This window comes from Macaca mulatta, chromosome 4 (genome assembly GCF_049350105.2).
Source record: "Macaca mulatta isolate MMU2019108-1 chromosome 4, T2T-MMU8v2.0, whole genome shotgun sequence".
Lineage (NCBI taxonomy): Eukaryota > Metazoa > Chordata > Mammalia > Primates > Cercopithecidae > Macaca > Macaca mulatta.
The window spans coordinates 43,944,419-43,963,617 of record NC_133409.1 but is presented as its reverse complement, the minus strand read 5'-3'; the positions used below and the strand labels follow the sequence as shown (position 1 = coordinate 43,963,617).

At 41.6% G+C, this 19,199-nt stretch overlaps 1 protein-coding gene and 1 non-coding gene across 5 annotated transcripts in view; one reads left to right on the top strand and one right to left on the bottom strand.

Moving 5' to 3' along the window:
* The window catches only part of ECT2L (epithelial cell transforming 2 like), a 110,995-nt gene that overhangs the window by 43,207 nt on the left and 48,589 nt on the right, over positions 1-19,199 (bottom strand). For 3 of the 4 annotated variants that reach the window (XM_015137347.3, XM_077999472.1, XM_077999469.1), the window contains 4 exons: positions 17,607-17,772; positions 12,607-12,735; positions 3,999-4,091; positions 1,516-1,698 (listed from right to left, as the gene is read on the bottom strand). In XM_015137347.3, the coding sequence (XP_014992833.3) occupies positions 1,516-1,698; positions 3,999-4,091; positions 12,607-12,735; positions 17,607-17,772 (571 nt within the window). The remainder of the gene's footprint in view (positions 1-1,515; positions 1,699-3,998; positions 4,092-12,606; positions 12,736-17,606; positions 17,773-19,199) is intronic. The other variant, XM_077999470.1, reaches the window with a different exon arrangement.
* On the top strand, positions 7,620-7,726 carry LOC114677791 (U6 spliceosomal RNA). Its single transcript, XR_003729238.2, has one exon. It is a non-coding gene; the product is annotated as a U6 spliceosomal RNA (small nuclear RNA).

The window sequence follows — 19,199 nt, the reverse complement described above, 5'->3', positions numbered from 1 at the left end:
TGAGCCGAGATCGTGACACTGCACTCAAGCCTGGGTGACAGAGTGAGACTCCGTCTCAAAAAAAAAAAAAAAATTATTTTTCCATTTTCTTCTCATTGCCTACGTATATTATTTCATAAATACTCTTATCTTTAGCCAGGTGTGGCAGCTACTGGGGAGGCTGAGGCGGGCAGATCACTTGAGGTCAGGAGTTTGAGACCAACCTGGCCAACATGGCGAAACCCCGTCTCTACTAAAAATATAAAAAATAGGCTGGGCACGGTGGCTCATGCCTATAATCCCAGCACTTTGGGAGGCCGAGATGGGCGGATCACTTGCGGTCGGGGGTTTGAGACCAGCCTGGTCAACATGGTGAAACCCTGTCTCTACTAAAAATACAAAAATTAGCTGGGCGTGGTGGTGCACACCTGTAATCCCAGTTACTCAGGAGGCTGAGGGAAGAGAATCCCTTGAACCCGGGAGGCGGAGTTTGCAGTGAGCCGAGATCACACCATTGCACTGCAGCATGGGGGACAAAAGTGAAACTCTGTCTAAAAAAAAGAAAGAAAGAAAGAACTAGGAGAAATACTTTCTCCGTGTTTACAACTTCATAACCATTTTTAAATAATGGTTGAACACCTCCTAAATGTGATAGAGTAGGTAGTACAAATAAGCAGGAAGGCAAATCCCTGTTTTGGAGGCATTTCTGTAAAGAGACATAGGACACATATTGACAGATATCTGCATGCACGCTTGTGTGTTACAGCTCTTGTGTAGATGGTAACTATGTAAACAGACCTTAAATATGGAGCTGGGCAGAGGAAAAGAAGAAAGGCATAGATAGAGGGTGATTTGATTCATACGGTGTTTTAGTCAGGCGGAAAGTAGTAGGGGAAAAATTGAATAGATATGAATAGTTGCAGATGAGAAAAAGAAAAACTCTTTACCTAGATGGTGAAATATACTTAATTTTACAGAATGGACTAATTTAGGAAAAGATGCAAAGTGGAGGAAGTAAATTGTTTTCAAAGGGCTCTGCTGTGATCATTCATTCCATCATGGGGCTGGAATGTGAATGGAAAAATTCATTCAACCATGTCCAATAGACTCAGCAAAGTCCCATGGAGCCCATCACTAAATTATATTTTTTAGATAGAAAATAAATAGAATTTAAATTGTAGAACAATTTATATAATAGTTGCTGGGGTATAAGAGGTGCTTAACTTTCAGAGCAAACTCTAGTGGGAAAAGTGCACAGCTCTCTGGCTTAGCAAACAGCAAATTGTGTCCAGGTAAATAAGTGACAAAGAATTAATAAGGTGGTAAAATGTTAAAATAAGAACCAGCTTCAACATTTTTGAACCTGAATATATTTGTTCTTAGCGGGTATTCATTACATTTGAAAGGAAGTGTGGGCAACCTAGGAGATAAAGTTTTACTGAAGTTAAAATTTTACTTGTGCCACAACTAGTATTCACTCGGGATATGAAAGCAACTTCATAATTAACCTGCAACAGAAGTAGCAAGACTGCTTACCTATCATCCTGCCACTGATGCTCTTCTGCAGTTCCTTGAAGAGAGGATACAGCTGCTTCCTTACTGTTTTCAAGGTTTCTTCTAGGAAGTCTGCGAAGCTGGACCATGTCTGTAGCTTTGCTTCGCAGAAGTAGATGGAAGAGGGGGCCTTTCCCCATTGGGATCCCAGCCAATCACTAAGAACTGACAAGATTTTCTTCTGTTATTATTGCAGGCTTGAGCTCAGATGAAAGAATTCTACGTCTTGTTTAAAGTACAACAAAAACTTAGTTGCATTTGTATTGAGTTTATTATCGTTTCTCATTAGAAGACTAAGACAAACACCCATCCTCTGTTTTCAAAGCTAAAATTAGAAACTCAAAAAGGATTCAATGAATCATTTCAAATGCATCTCTACTCTTTGATAGCTGAGGCTGACATATTCCATTCAAAGTTAAAAAACGAAACAAAACAGCTGCTGGATTGTGCATTGGGAAGCTGAGAAGTCATCTAAGGAAGAATGCATTGCTGTATCTTTCCAGCCTACAAGTGAAAACACAAGAAATCCCACACTACACGGCTTCCCCATCAGGCCACTGAAAGTCAACCCTGTCATAGCCAAATCCTTATCTTTCTTAAATTATGTCAAACTGCTACCTCGCTCTACAAATCTGTCTACAGGACTATAGCAGATGCTTAAAGAAAGTTTCTCTTCTTAAAAAACAATTACTGGATGATGCACTGGTATGTTAAATTTGATTTTCTGTCCTGAGTGGATACATAGCCTTACTTGCTTTGTTTCCTCTACTGTTACTGATAAACATGTGGAAAGCTTCACAACATGTTTTTGTTTTTGTTTTTGTTTGAGACAGAGTCTTCCTTTGTTACCCAGGCTGGAGTATAGTGGCGCGACCTCGGCTCACTGCAACCTCCGCCTCCCAGGTTCAAGCAATTCTTGTGCCTCAGTCTCCCAAGTAGCTGGGATTATAGATGCATGCCACTACTGCCTGGCTAATTTTTGTATTTTTAGTAGAGACGAGGTTTCACCATGTTGGCCAGGCTGGTCTCAAACTCCTGAGCTCGTGATGCTCCTGCCTCGGCCTCCCAAAGTGCTCGGATTACAGGTGTGAGCCACCGCACCCAGCCACAACATACTTTTTTTTTTTTTTTAAATAAGGAGAATGAGAACAAGAGAGGGAAAAGGAGGATGAATAGGAGGAAGGGAAGGCAGAGGAGGAGAAAAAGAAGCAAACCTGTTCCCAGCCAGATGTGATGGGTCACTCCTGTAATCCCAGCACTTTGGGAGGCCGAGGTGGGTGGATCACAAGGTCAAGAGATCGAGACCATCCAGGCCAACATGGTGAAACCTCATCTTCACTAAAAATACAAAAATTAGCCGGGCATGGTGGCGGGCGCCTGTAGTCCCAGCTACTCAGGAGGCTCAGGCAGGAGAACCGCCTGAACCCAGGAGGCAGAGGTTGCAGTGAGCCAAGATCAAGACCGCACCACTGCACTCCAGCCTGGCGACACAGCAAGACTCTGTCTCAAAAAAAAAAAAAAAGAAGAAGAAGAAAGAAAGAAGGAAGGAAGGAAAGAAAGAAAGAAAAAAAGAAAGAAAGAAAACCTGTTCCCTATTACCAGCAACAGTGTTCACAGCCTGCTGTGCTCTGCTAGGCCAGTTCTCTCTCCACAGAGCCAAATATGCTATCATTTGGTGACGTTGCTATATTAACTAAAATTAGCAAGTGACCTCTGCTTCAAAACTATATTAGGTCAATGCACTTTTGTTTTATCTATAAAGAATATTTTCCCTTACCAGTTTCACAATTGTGCCAGTTTTCCCAAGTTCTAAAAGGCCCTTGGCATTTAGGAGTAGAGAAGCAATGCTTTATATAGTTTGCATCACTCTCAGCCCTACTTGATAGGAATCAAGGGTGTTTTAAAGCGGAAAATGACTGGCGTCAGTGTAACAAAGCAATTTGACTCTCTTGTTGGTCAGCCCATGTTACATTTTAATCTAAATTTGCAGCTTTAGCACCTAAATGAAAGTTTGCTTTCAGGTGTATTTTCTCTGATTGTTTTTCCTCTCAGATAATGCTACTGTAATGGAAACTAAGCCAGCCTCTTTGCCATCTCTTCGTAGCTATAATTTATTTTTCCAAATAAAACCATATTGACTATATTTTACCAAGAAAAGTTATTCTTTGTACTTATTATTTTTCTAGATCAGCAACTTTGCTTAATTGTTAAAGATATGTTTTCAACAGAGTTTTTGTAAATGATGGTTTGGGGCAAATATGTACAATAAATAATTCTCTTCTAAGCAAATGACTGAATGATGTGAGATTACCTAGTTTGGGAAGTAATAGCGTTCCTTCAGGGGAGGAATGAAAGAGAGTAATGGATATCAGCCATACCAGTACTATTAACTGGATTTTGTCTTTTGATGATCCTGGAGTTGGCTTGTGTTATTGGACATGGCACTCAGCTCCCATAACACTTACTGTGCTGGTAAGAGCCAGTTGCAATCCCAGTGGGGGCCGTAAAGAATGTGCCAGTTAGTTGAGACAGCTGGGAAAGAACTTCAGTTCCTGCTTCTGCATAGTCAAAAATACTTTTGTTAGTTTACTCATATGTTTTGCCATGGAAGATGATATAACTTGGATATTTGTTCCCTCCAAATCTCATGTTGAAATCTAATCCCCAGAGTTGGAGGTGGGGCCTGGCAGGAGGTATCTGGATCATGGGGGCAGATCCCTCATGAATGGCTAGTGCCATCCCCTTAGTGATGAGTGAGCTCTCACTCTGAGGTCACACAAGATCTGGTTGTTTAAAAGTGTGTGGCACCTCCTCCCTCTCTCTTGTTCCCGCTCTTGCCATGTGACACGCCAGCTGCCCCTTCACCCTCTGCCACGATTATAAGCTCCCCAAGGCCCTCACCAGACGCCAAGCAGATGCCAGTGGCATGCTTCCTATACAGCTTGGAGAACCACGAAGTAATTAAACCTCTTTTCTTTATAAATTACCCACCCTCAGGTATTTCTTTATAGCAATGCAAGAACAGACTAATCCAGAGCAGTTAAATATTATGTACGGGCACTAAAGAGATGGCCGAGAAAGGCCGCTAGCAGTTCTTGTCTTCCATTCAAACCACTCCATTGAACAGTCCATGAACACTTTATAGTTCACCCCTAAATACTGAAGCCGAAACAATCTGAGGACTAAACTCCAGGATGGGGAAAGAGGGCATGGAGTTTGATCTGGGGCTTATTTTCAGATTTGGAATACCCAGCCCAAAGAAAGAGAAAAATCTATGTATTTTTTCTAAAATAGTCTGACTCAAAGGATAAGTCTCATTATAAGAGGACAGATTTTAAAAAGTTAAATACAGGATGGAATATGATGATTAAAATTTAGCCCCTTCCCTGGGCAAAGACTTCATGACTAAAACACCAAAAGCAATTGCAACAAAAGCCAGAATTGACAAATGGGATCTAATTAAACTGAAGCGCCTCTGCAGAGCAAAAGAAACTATCACCACAGTGAACAGGCAACCTACAGAATGGGAGAAAATTTTTGCAATCTATCCATCTGACAAAGGGCTAATATCCAGAATCTACAAGGAACTTAAACAAATTTACTAGAAAAAAAGAAAAAAAAACAAAAAAAACCCAACCCCATCAAAAAGTGGCCGAAGGATGTGAACAGACACTTCTCAAAAGAAGACATTTATAAGGCCATCAAACACATGAAAAAAAGCTCATCATCACTGGTCATTAGAGAAATGCAAATCAAAGCCACAATGAGGTACCATCTCATGCCAGTTAGAATGGTGATTATTAGAAAGTCAGGAAACAACAGGTGCTGGTAAGGCTGTGGAGAAATAGGAATGCTTTTACACTGTTGGGGCAGTGTAAATTAGTTCTACCATTGTGGAAGACGGTGTGGTGATTGCTCAAGGATCTAGAACCATAAATACCATTTGACCCAGCAATCCCATAACTGGGTATATACCCAAAGGATTATAAATCATTCTACTATAAGGACACATGCACACGTATGTTTATTGCAGCACTGTTCACAATAGCAAAGACTTGGAACCAACCCAAATGTCCCTCAATGGTAGACTGGATAAAGAAAATGTGGCACATATACACCATGGAATACTAGGCAGCCATAAAAAAGAATGAGTTCATGTCCTCTGCAGGGACATGGATGAAACTGGAAGCCATCATCCTCAGCAAACTAACACAGGAACGGAAAACCAAACACCGCATGTTCTCACTCATAAGTGGGAGTTGAACAATGAGAACACATGGACACAGGGAGGGGAACATCATACACCTGGGCCTAGGACGGTTGGGGGGAAAGGGGAGGGAGAGCATTAGGACAAATAGCTAATGCATGCAGGGCTTAAAACCTAGATGACGGGTTGATAGGTGCAGCAAATCACCATGGCACAGGTATACCCATGTAACAAAGGTACACACACTGTACTTATATCCCAGAACTCAAAGTAAAAAATAAATAAATAATTAATTAATTAAAAATTGCCCCTTCAGTGGCACAACATATAGATTGAATTATTTAATTCAGCATACAGGTTGAATTACTTGGAATGAAATGGGTAATTTATTTTAACTATTTGTGGTCCAAGAATAAATACTCCAAAATGCTTCAATTGCTTCATGAAACAAGATGACAGCAGCTGAAAGTTTGGGATGTCTGTCACCTACTGATGTCTACAGCACTTTCATTGACAAATTCATCGATGAAATCAAATAGAGAGTCCAATGTACATACATAGTCAATAGATTTCAACAAAGGTGCAAATTAAATTCATTGGAAAAAGGATAGTAGTTATAAAGAATGGTGATGAAACAACTAGCCATATGTAAAAAAAAAAATTAACTTCTATCCATATCTCATATATCACATTAAAAAAATAGTCAAGTGGATCACAGACCTAAAAGTCAAACTTAAAGCTATAAATCATTTAGAAAAAACATAGGAGAAAATCTTAGTGGCCTTTGGTTAGGCAAATCGTGTTTAGATATGATGCCAAAGCATGATCTATATAAGAATATTTGATATATTTGATTTCATCGAAATTAAGAACTGTACTTCAGGCTGGGCGCAGTGGCTCATGCCTGTAATCCCAGCACTTTGGGAGGCCGAGGTGGGCGGATCACCTGAGGTCAGGAGTTCAAGACTAGCCTGGCCAACATGGTGAAACCCTGTCTCTACTAAAAATATAAAAAAAGTAGCTGGGCATGGTGGCGGGCATCTGTAATCTTGTAATCCCAGCTACTCAGGAGGCTGAGGTAGGAGAATCGCTTGAACCTGGGAGGCGGAGGTTGCAGTGAGTCGAGATTGTGCCATTGCACTCCAGCCTGGGTAACAAGAGCAAAACTCTGTCTCAAAAAAAAAAAAAAAAAAGAAGAACTCTGCTTGAAAAGAAACTGTTCAAAGAAGGAAAATATAAGTCACAGACTGGAGAAAATATTTGCAAGTTACTTATCCAGCATGTGCAAAGAGTTCTTAAAACTGAATAAGAAACAAACAACCTAGTCTTTAAGATGGTCAAAAGAATGGCAAATAAGCATATGAAAAGATCTTGAGCATCATTAGTCATTAGAAAAATGCAAATTAAAACCACAGTGAGATACCACCACATACCCACCCGAATGGCTAAAATTAAAAAGACTGGCCATACCAAGTGTTAGAATGATGGGCAGCTAGAGTTCTCAGATACCGCTTGTGGAAATGTAAAATGCTAAAGTCACTTTGGAAATCAGTTTAGCTGGTGTTTTTATAAAGTTAAACATACACCTACCTATAACCTTGCCACTCTACTCCCAGGTATTCATCCAAGAGAAATGAAAGCATATGTTCATAGCAGCTTTATTTGTAAAAGCAGAAACCAGGAAGAACTCAAATTTATCTATCAACAAATTAATGGATAAACAAATTGTAGTATACATGTACAATGTAATAATTCCCAGTAGTAAAAAGGAGACATTGATACATGCATCGAATGGATAAATCTAAAATAATGATTGAGTGAAGAAAGTCAGACAGATAATACATACTATATGATGCCATTTATAGAAGATTCTAGATCAGTGCTCACTTTGGCAGCACGTATACTAAAATGGGAACAATACAGAGAAGATTAGTATGGCCTCTGCACATGGATGACCTGCAAATTTTTGAAATGTTCCATATTAAAAAAGAAAAAAGGAAAAGGAAAATTCTAGGCCAGGTGGGATGGCGCACGTCTGTGATCCCAGCAGGCTGAGGAAGGAGAATTGCTTGAGCCTAGGAGCTCAAGACCAGCCTGGGAAGCGTAGGGAGACCCTGTCTCTACTAAAAATAAAAAAATTAGCCAAGTGTGGTGGTGTGCGCCTGTAGTCCCAGCTACTCAGGAGGCTGAGGTGGGAGGATCGCTTGGCCCCAGGAAGTTGAGGCTGCACTGAGCCTTGATTTCACCACTGCACTCCAGCCTGGGCAACAAAGCAGACCCTGTCTCAAAAAAAAAAAAAAAAAAAAAGGAAAATTCCAGAAGATGAAAACTAATATACGTGAAAGAAAGACCAGTGGTTGCCTCAGGTTGGGGGTCGGGAAAAGCAAGAGAGAGAAATTATGGAATGGCATGAGGAAAGTTTTGCGGGTAATGAATATGTTCATTTTCTTGATTTTTCTTATGGTTTCATGGGATAAGTATACACATGTCAAAATTTAGTCAATTGCACACTTTAGTTATGTACTGTTTATTGTATATTAATTATATTTAAAAATGTTTTTAATGCCAAAAAGAATGAGTCTCAGATTCTCAGATTTTTGGCTTATGCAGTAACTGTTGAATGATATTTTTACGGAGGAATCTGGGGAAGGGGTAGGTTTGGTGCTGGGGAGGCAATCAAGGGTCTGATTTAACTTTGAGGTGTCTATTAAATGTGAAAATTAAACATCCAGTATGCAGATTCCAAGTGGGAATTAGATATGAGTCTGCAGCTCAGAGATTTCAGAGCTGGAGACATAAATTTCGGGGTTCTCAGCATATAAATTATATTTAGAGTCACAGTGATATAGTTTGGCTGTGTCCCCACCCAAAATCTCATCTTGAATTGTAATAATCCTCACGTGTCAAGGGTGGGACCAGGTGGAGATAATTGAATTAAGGGGGCAATCTCCCCATCCTCTTCTCGTGAGAGCGAGTGAGTTCTCATGAGATCTGATGGTTTTATAAGGGGCTTCCTCCTTTCCTTAGCTCTTCCTCCTTTGCTTCCTCCCTCCTGCTGCCATGTGAAGAAGGACGTGTTTGCTTCGCCAGCCATGCAGAACTGTGAGTCAATTAAACCTCTTTCCTTTATAAATTACCCAGTCTCCAGCAGTTATTCATAGCAGCGTGAGAACGGACCAAGCGTGAGAAAGGAATAATACACATAGGAGTAGTGAGACTGCCTAGGGAGGAGAGTGCGTATGTGGAAAAGGAGAGAGGCTAGGATCAAGCCGTAGAGAATATTTAAGGATCCTGCAAGAAAGAAGAACCTGCAAAGGAGACAAGAGGGCACTGAGGTAGGAGGAAACAGGGAGCGGGTGGTATTAGGGACAACAAGAGAAGGAGTATTTCAAGAAGGGGCATTCCTCTGCATCAGATGCTTCCAAGAAGTCAAAGTGAGATGGGAATGGAGCAGGGACCACTGGATTTGAGCACATGGAAGTCACTTACAGTCCTCCAAAAGCAGTGCCAGTACAGACAGAGACCCATTGGAGGAGCTTGAGGAGAGTGTGGGAGGTGAGGAAGGAAGGCCTTGAAGCAGCAGCGTCAACATAACCTGGAAACTTGATAGAAAGGAAAATTCTCCAGCCCCACCCCAGACTTAACTGAGTCTGAAACTCTGCGTGGGACCCAGCAATGTGTAGTTTAACCAGCCCTCCAGGTGATATGGATGCACGCTCAAGTCTGAGAACCTCTGGTCTTGTCAATTGAAAAAGTGGCGAGGGAAAGCTTGTTGTCCTTTTATTTTTTTAAAAGACAGGAGATACTACAGGTGTTTCTGTTTGATAGAAACAATCCAATAAAGAGAGACATGAGGGCATAGGAGAGGATTGGATGTAGGAAGTCTGGAGAAGATGAAAGGCAATGGGCTAGATTCCAAGTGCAGTATCTGAGCTTGTTTGAGATGGGTGCTGCTTCCATCAAGGCAGAAAGGGAGACAGAATAAAAAGTAAAAGGTGGAGCTAGTGGTGGATTCGATGGTGGGAGGAAAATTAGGGAGTTCCCATATGATTCTGTTTTCTCAGGGAACTAAAAGGTGAGGTCAAAGCTGAGAGACAGGGTTATTGAAAGATTGTCTAAAGAGAAGAGATAAAATTGTCATCTCAAAGAGTGTGAAAATGAATTTACCAAGGAAATTGCTCATCAGTGTTGCAATCCCATTTGACAGTTATGTCACCAAAGTAAAGTTAGACCAATCAGAACAGTTGTATCACTTACTCCAACAGTCTTTAAAGCTGCTTTACTACCCACAGGTATAGCGTGTGCAGAGAGTTGTGTTTTAACTAACATTGGGATTTAGCCAAATGAATTGGGATTTACCCAAAAAAGACAAGGAAGTTCAGATTCTTAGCAAGGGAGTGATGATAAAGTTGGGCCATTAAATCCAAGTTTAACAGGAAAGGAAGCAAAAATGAAGACGTGGTGATAGTGAAAAAGTTGGAGCGTGTAGGCTGGAGGTCTTAGATAAAGAATTGCTGGGCCAGGTGTGGTGGCTTATGCCTGTAATCCCAGCACTTTGGGAGGCTGAGGTGGGCGGATCATGAGGTTAGAAGTTCTAGACCAGCCTGGCCAATATGGTGAAACCCTGTCTCTACTGAAATTACAAAAATTAGCTGGTGTGGTGGCGCATGCCTGTAGTCCCAGCTACTTGGGAGGCTGAGAAGAATCGCTTGAGCCCGGGAGGTGGAGGTTGCAGTGAGCCAAGATCACGCCACTGCACTCCAGCCTGGGCAACAGAGTGATACTCCATCCGGGGAAAAAAAAAAAAAAAAGACGAAAAGAATTGCTGTGGTGGGGGTATTTGAGTACATGATTTGAAAATGGTTCTCAAAGATAAATACTTGAAATCAAGATTTTAGGGGTGATACAGCTACTGGGCTGACAAGCCTAAGAGGGATGCCTGAAGTGGTGGAAAAGAGATATTTGGACTGAGAAGTCAATGATCTTTGATGCATCCAGGTGAATATTACATTTGATGAGAATTTTGGGGCCCAGAATGGGGATGAGAAGCCTAGTTTTTGAGTGTCATTAAGTTTCACTTGAGATAATTTTACGTCACTGAATCCACTTTCCCCCCTTTATTCTTATTCTGCCTTTCAATACTTTCCCAAGTCCTTTCTTCTTCACTTAAAATATTTGTTTTGTTCTTATTATAAAAGTAATATTAGTTCATTACAGGAAATTGAGACAAAATAAATTAAAGGGAGAAAAAAAGAAAGGAAAACTCACTTATATCCAACTAGTGTCAAGACCTTGGTATACATCCTTCCAAATCTTTTTCTATAAATACATACACCAACTCACGCATGTTGTAAACAATGAGATCACGCCATCGAACTCTTTGTAACCTAGTCTTTTAAAACTAAGTTCAAAAGTAGAAAAGTAGGAAAATTACAAAACGCATCTAGAAATAGGTGCTGTTAATATTTTGGTATATTTCCTTTTAGATTTTTCTATGCGTATTTTCTTTTTTTTTTTTTTTTTCCTGAGGCAGAGTCTCACTCTGTCGCCCAGGTTGGAGTGTAGTGGTGTGATCTTGGCTCACAGCAACCTCTGCCTCCCGGCAGATTCTCCGGCCTCAGCCTCCTGAGTAGCTGGGATTACAGGTACCCACCACCACACCCAGCTAATTTTTTCTATTTTTAGTAGAGATGGGGTTTCGCCATATTGGCCAGGCTAGTCCCGAACCCTGACCTCAGTTGCTCTGCCCACCTTGGCCTCCCAAAGTACTGGGATTACAGGCATGAGCCACCACACCCGACCAGCGTATTTTCTACATAATTGAGATTTAAGAAATATATATATATGTAACTGGAATAACTTTGTAAAATTATTTACACGTTTTAAAAAATTCTTTCCCATTCTTTTTTTTCCTGTCCCCTGATTGAAGCCTGCCAGGGGCTTGCTTTGCATATGTCCAACAGTCCTGTGAAATTTGAGGAGTAGAAAGAATTTTAAAACTCACAGTTCCCCAAGGAATGGCTAACAACAACAACAACAACAAAACAGCATGAGATAATTTAATTTCACATTCCCTCTCCCCTGCTCTGCTTGGTAAAACATTGTCCATGAATACAGAGCTTTTACTGAACAGATCTCAAAGAGTGAATTTCACTTAATGCTTCTGAAGTTTCTCTTCAAGCATAGAAATCAACTTTGAATCAGAGTTGCTGATTCTAGACAGGCAGCCACTTAAAATGATATCAGCAACCTTAGTCATTAGCCATACTCATCTTTATAAAGCACTTCGCTGTTTTTAATATTATCTAAGAATATATACTATATTTATTATTTAAATATTTATGTCATCTTGATATTCACAAGTCCTTAAGACACACTAAGATACTGTTGTTCTAATTTCATATGAGGAAATGGAGGTCCACAAGTTTGCCTAATGCCACAAAGCTAAACGATGGTGTGGATGGAACTCAAGTTCAGGTTCTTGGTCACCAAAGTTCATGCCTACTCCAGGTTCAGAAGGCAGCAGGGGGCGTTTCCTCGGATTGAATGATTATGGCTCCTATGATGGTCAGGCACCTTCCCTTATATCCTGGATGCTGGTTTTATTGTGTTTTCCAGAATAAATATAAATAATGCTGCTGGGTCTTGCCATTTAGGGACTGTATTTCTGCAGAGACAGGTTACTCTCATCACTATCCCTCACTGCTACTTTCCTGAAATACCTGGATATGTGAAGTATAAAGAAAAAAGAAATTGAAGCATGAAATGTGACTGAATCATTTGACCCAGGGGCATTTCAGTAATTCACAACATATCCCCATGAAGTGGCAAGGCCACTGTCTCTGTACGCGGTGTTCCGAGCTAACCTGATGCTCCAAGGGGCACGAAGAAGTCCACGTGACCCCCTTCTTCTTCAGTGGCCACATAGCTTCCTAATTTCTCCCAGAAATCTCTCACTTCAGGCCTCAGTAAATTTTTAACACCAATTTTATAGCCTGAGGAAAAAAAAATCAAAATGTCATATTAGTTGGTAACATAATCCTGAACAGAAATTATTAGCAGTTTGTGAAAATGTAAGCACAAAACCAAAATGCCATCTGCCTGTAAGACCAAGATACCTGAGGCACCTCTGCTTCCTCCTGCACCGTGTCGGGGCCATCACCATGGCCCTGTTCTCCTTCACATCCTGGGTGAATTGGACAGTATGCACTCCGGTTGAGGACACTGCATTTCTGCCTCTACTGTGCCGCAGGGTAAGATATCAGGCACATGCAGGGTTTAGGGTGGATGGCCAGCAAGTCATGGGACTTTGCAACCAAGTTCCAAAGTAGAACTGTTTCCCAGGATTGTCAATCAGAAAATAAATAGTGCAGAGCAGAAGTGAGGCTCCCAGAGATGGTAACCATCAACGGAAACTCTCCTTTTCTCTCACTTCCCGACAATTCTGTGTGATGATTCCGCTAAGCTGCATGGGTCTGGACCCATTTCTAAAGGAGTCCTGGAAACTCCACATTCCCAGGCTCTGGGGATGAAATGAAAACAGGCAAAGAATTCTGGTGTTTCACTCCCTCCCACTGGGAGGGAGAAAGGACTTCTTCATGTGACAGGGTAGCCGACTTTGTTTTGATGTTGTTTTGAAAGCAAAAGCTTTTGGGAAAACACCACAATTATACAGAAGGAAACTAGTTGTTTGAGGTATTTTGTCATTGTTACTGTTGCTTAAAAAAAAACAAAATAAGGGCCAGGAGCGGTGGCTCATGCCTGTAATCCCAACACTTTGGGAGGCCGAGGCAGGTGGATCACAAGGTCAGGAGTTCGAGATCAGCCTGGCCAATATGGTGAAACCCCATCTCTACTAAAAATACAAAAATTAGCTGGGCATGGTGACGCATGCCTGTAATCCCAGCTACTCAGGAGGCTGAGGCAGAAGAATCGCTTGAACCCTGGAGGCGGAGGTTGCAGTGAGCCGAGATTGCGACACTGTACTCCATCCTGGGCGACAGAGTGAGACTCCATCTCAAAACAAAACAAAAAGGCCGGGCGCGGTGGCTCAAGCCTGTAATCCCAGCACTTTGGGAGGCCGAGACGGGCGGATCACAAGGTCAGGAGATCGAGACCATCCTGGTTAACACGGTGAAAACCCGTCTCTACTAAAAAATACAAAAAAAAAAACTGGCCGGGCGAGGTGGCGGGCGCCTGTAGTCCCAGCTACTCGGGAGGCTGAGGCAGGAGAATGGCGTAAACCCGGGAGGCAGAGCTTGCAGTGAGCTGAGATCTGGCCACTGCACTCCAGCTTGGGCGACAGAGCTAGACTCCGTCTCAAAAAAAAAAAAAAGCAAAAAAACACCCAGAATAAGGAAAAGGCAGAGTTTGAAAACTTTTCTTACCTGGAGAACAAAAAGGCTGAGATCAAGAAACTCTAATAGGACATTCTACACGAGATAAACTTACTCCCATCATATAAACTTGCCAATATCTCTGCACCATTTAGAGAAGAGTTACTATGTCATTATACATTTAAACCCCAAACAAATAGTATCTGTGCTTTACTTTGGGAGGACATAGAAAAACGATGTGGAACACAACTTGCCCTAGGCACAGGTAAGCTAAACAGGGAAAACCAGAAGTAAGGTAAAGTGAAACAAAAGACAATTGGTTTCTGCCAATGATAAATTTCACTGAAACTTTCCAAGTACATGAAGTCCCAACCACAGAGATGACAATTTGACAGGTGACTCAGGGACTCACTTTGCCATTTTGCTGGTTTACTCCAGCCATATCTGGGACCATCTTATTCCTTCTCTCCCCTCATCCCACAATGATGGAAGAGTTCAATTGCGTAAGTTTTAAAACAATTTTACTTTAAGTGTAAGCAAGGAAGAATGTAAGTTATAAGAATAGAAACTAGATATTTACTTCTAAAACATTCATCATCTCTTTCTCCTGAACAAAAGTAACCATTGAGGTTTGTTTTGAGGGGCAGGGGGTTGGGGGTTTTTGGTTTGTTTTTGCTTTTGTTTTTGTTTTTTTTAAGACCAGGTCTTGTTTTGTAGCCCAGACTGGAGTGCAGTGGTTCAATGGCTCACTTCAACCTCCGCCCTGCTGGGCTCCAGGGATCCTCCCACCTCAGCCTCCCAAGGCGTAGCTGGGACTACAGAGGTGTGTGCCACCACACCCAGTTAATTTCTTTGTATTTTTTTGTAGAGATGGGGTTTCGCCATGTTGCCCAGGCTAGTGTGGGCTCCTGGGCTCAAAAGAGCCACCTACCTCGGCCTCCCAAAGTGTCAGGATTACAAGTGTGAGCCACCATGCTCCACCCCATTGAGATTTTTGATAGCTGCCCTGTAACAAGTTGACGATATCAGCCATTCCTTTCCTTTGTAGTATAAGCCAACTAGGAATATAATAAATGTTAGTGTATACCAATTTATAGATCTTAGTATTTGCTATTAAAATTGCTGCACTTTCATCAAATTTAAAACTTTTGTGCATCAAAGTGTACAATCAACAGAGTGAAAATGAAATCTATGTAATGGGAGAAAATATTTGCAAATCATATATTTGACAAGGGATTAATATTTGGAATATATGAACTCTAACTCAACAGTGAAAAAAATCAAATAACCTACTTTTTAAAAATATGCAAAGGACATGAATAGACATTTCTCTAAAGAAGATAAACAAATGGCCAACAAGCCTATGAAAAGATGCTTGACATCACTAATCAGAGAAATGCAAATCAAAACCACAATGAGATATTACATCCATTAGGATGGCTACTATTAAAAAAAAAAAAAAAGGCTAGGCATGGTGTCTCACACCTGTAATCCCAGCATGTTGGGGACTGAGGTGGAAGGATTGCTTGAGGCTAGGTGTTCCAGACCAGCCTGGACAATATAGTGGGACCCCATCTCTAAAAAATAAAAATAGAAATTAGCTGGATATGATGGTGTGCATCAGCTACTCAGGACGCTGAGGAAAAAGGATCACTTGAGCCTAGGAGTTCGAGGCTACAGTGAGCTATGATCACGCCACTGCATTTCACCTTGGGCAACAGAGCAAGGCTCTGTCTCCAAAAACAACCAATAAAACAAAACAAAAAATAAATAAAAAGCACAGATACACACAGAAAATAAGTGTTGGCAAGGATGTGGGATGTGTAGAGACTATAACCCTTGTGCACTGTTGGTGGGATTAGGAAATGATGCAACCGCTATGGAAAACAGCATCGAGATTTCTTTTTCTTTCTTTCTTTCTTTTTTTTTTTTTTTGAGATGGAGTTTCATTCTTATTGCCCAGGCTGGAGTTCAGTGGCGCGATCTTGGCTCACTGCAACCTCCACCTCCCGGGTTCAAGCAATTCTCCTGCCTCAGCCTCCCGAGTAGCTGGGATTTCAGGCATGCACTACCACATCTGGCTAATTTTGTATTTTTAGTAGAGACGGGGTTTCTCTATGTTGGTCAGGCTGGTCTCAATCTCCCAACCTTAGGTGATCCACCCACCTCAGCCTCCCAAAGTGTTGGGATTATAGGTGTGAGCCACTGCAGCAGGCTGGAGATTTCTTTAAAAAGTAAAAATAGAACCATCATATAATCTGTCAATCTCACTTCTGGTACATATCCAGAATTGAAAGCAGGATCTCCAAGAGATGGTTGCATACCCATATTCAACAATAGCAGCACTATTCACGGTAGAAGTGGAAGCAACCCAGTGTCCATCAGTGGATGAACAGGTAAACAAAATGTGCTGTATATATGCCCTTAAAAGGAACACATACAACACGGATGACCTTTCAGGACGTTATACTAAGTGACATAAGCCAGTCACGGCCAGGCAAAGTGGCTCATGCCTGTAATCCCAGCACTTTGGGAGGCTGAGGCAGGTGGATCACTGGAGGTTAGGAGTTCAAGACCAGCCTGGCCACCATGCTGGAACCCCATCTCTACTAAAAATGTAAAAATTAGCCAGGCATGGTGGTGGACACCTGTAATCACAGCTACTTGGGAGGCTGAGGCAGGAGAATCACTTGAATCCCGGAGGCAGAGAGAGGTTGCAGTGAGCTGAGATTGTGCCGCTGCACTCCAGCCTGGGCGACAAGAGCGAGACTCTGTCTCAAAAAAAAAAAAAGCAATTCACAAGAAGACAAGACAGATACTGTGTGGTTCCCCTATAAGAGGTATCTAAAATAGTCAAATTCACAGAAACAAGGTGGAATGGTGGTTGCCGGGCCTGTGGAAAGGAGAAGAGAGAAGTTTGTTTTCAGTGGGCACAGCGTTTCAGTTTTGCAAGATGGAAAATTTTTGGAGATCTGTTTCACAACAGTGTGAACCAACAATACTGAACTGCACACTTCAAAATGGTTAAGACAGTAACCTGTTTCTTGAATCAAAATTTGAAAAAACGGTCATCAAAAAAATTGCTTCAAGTCAGGGTGTGGTGGCTCACCCCTGTAATCCCAGCACTTCAAGAGGCTAAGGCAGGAGAATCACTTGAGCCCAGGAGTTTGGGACCAGCATGGGCAACATGGAGAAAGCCCATCTCTACAAAAAATACAAAAATTAGCTGGGCGTGGCGGCACACACCTGTGGTCCCAGCTGCTTAGTAGGCTGAGGTGGGTAGATCACTTGAGCCTGGGAAGTCCAGGCTGCAGGGAGCAGTGATCACACCACTGCACTCCAGCTTGGGTGACAGAAAGAGACCCTGAATCAAGGAAAAAAAAAAAAAAAAAGCTTCACTTTTTTCATAAAGCCAAAAAATCAATACATCTTAGCAACTTGGAACTGAAATAGTCCTCCGAAAGTCATACTGTGGACAAACCGCACAGCACGAAGTTGCATGGTTGTTCATCGTCAATCCCCAGGCCTACCTTGGAGTAAATTGATTTCTCTGCTATCTCCATCGCTAAATATTCCCATGCTCTGTGCCTTCCTCCCGTCCAGAGCTTTTTCTATCAGATACAGCAGGCTCTCCAGGGTTACGCTGTGTTCATATACCACAGAAACGACACCAGCCTTCACGCTCTCCACTACCATCTGGAGAATGAAACCAAAGTTGCAGGAGCCGAGACCCACTATTTTAGAATATTTATTAATGAAAGAAATAGAATGGATACAAAATATGCCGTGATTTCTAAAGAATTTTCAGAGATTATGGAAGAAGATAAGCTTCCTCCTTCATTGGTTTCTATTAAAATTAGTTTATTTCTAATTATAAGAGGAGAAAATTAAGTATACATGTAACTCCACTCAGAGATAAATACTATTAACAATTTAGATTATTTTCTTCCAGCCTTTTTATCTTTGTGCACAACATGCACAAAGACATATAAATAACTTTTAAAAAGTAATAGTGGCCAAGCACAGTGGCTCACACTTGTAACCCCAGCACTCTGGGAGACTGAGGCTGCTGGATAACTTGAGCTCAGGAGTTCGAGACCAGCCTGGGCAACATGGTGAAACCCCTGTCTCTACAAAAAATAAAAAATTAGGCAGGTGTGGTGGCATGTGCCTGTAGTCCCAGCAATCCTCCTGCCTTGGCCTCAAAGTGTTGGGATTATAGGTGTGAGCCACCATGCCCGGCCAGCATGATGCATTGTTAAACACTGTGGAAACTATCTATGGCCCACATGGAGATCAAGGCTCTGATCTTGCTTTCATGTGGATCCACTGAGCTCACTGGTTATCAGTGATTAGAGCTGACTCCTAGATGCCCAGAAGAAGTGAGTTCGTATCTTAAAAGGAGCCATTTTGTTACAAATAGAAACTTTTCTAAGTATATGTGCCTATGTGTGCATATTCACACACATACACATATATACATACAAATATACTCACATATATAGATACAAAGATTGTCTTTGTGCTTCCTTTATTTTTATATTATTCAGATTAAAATTAAAATATATAACTTCATTATAGAGAAATCAAACAGGATTTCTGACATTGTTCTTTTGTGAGATGGTGGTTACATAATACTATTTGGGAATTTCAGAAGTTTCAAAGTAATTCTTAATCAGCATGCTCCTTTTTTGGATTAAGTGCAACAAATTAAATTCAACAGAAATTTATTGGACATGCACACTGATATGGTTTGGCTCTGTGTCCCCACCCAAATCTCATCTTGAATTGTAATCCCCATAATCCCCGTGTGTCGAGGGAGGGACCTGGTGGGAGGTGACTGGATCATGGCGTCGGTTTCCTGCATGCTGTTCTCGTGACACTGAGTTTTCATGAGATCTGATGGTTTCATAAGTGGCATTTCCCCTGCTCATTGCTCTCTCTCCTGCTGGCATGTGAAGAAGGTCCTTGCTTTCCCTTAGCCTTCTGCCATGACTGTAAGTTTCCTGAGGCCTCCTCGCCATGTCAAACTGTGAGTCAGTTAAACCTCTTTCCTTTATGAATTACCCAGTCTTGGGTATTTCTTCATAGCAGTGAGAATGGACTAATACACACACACACAC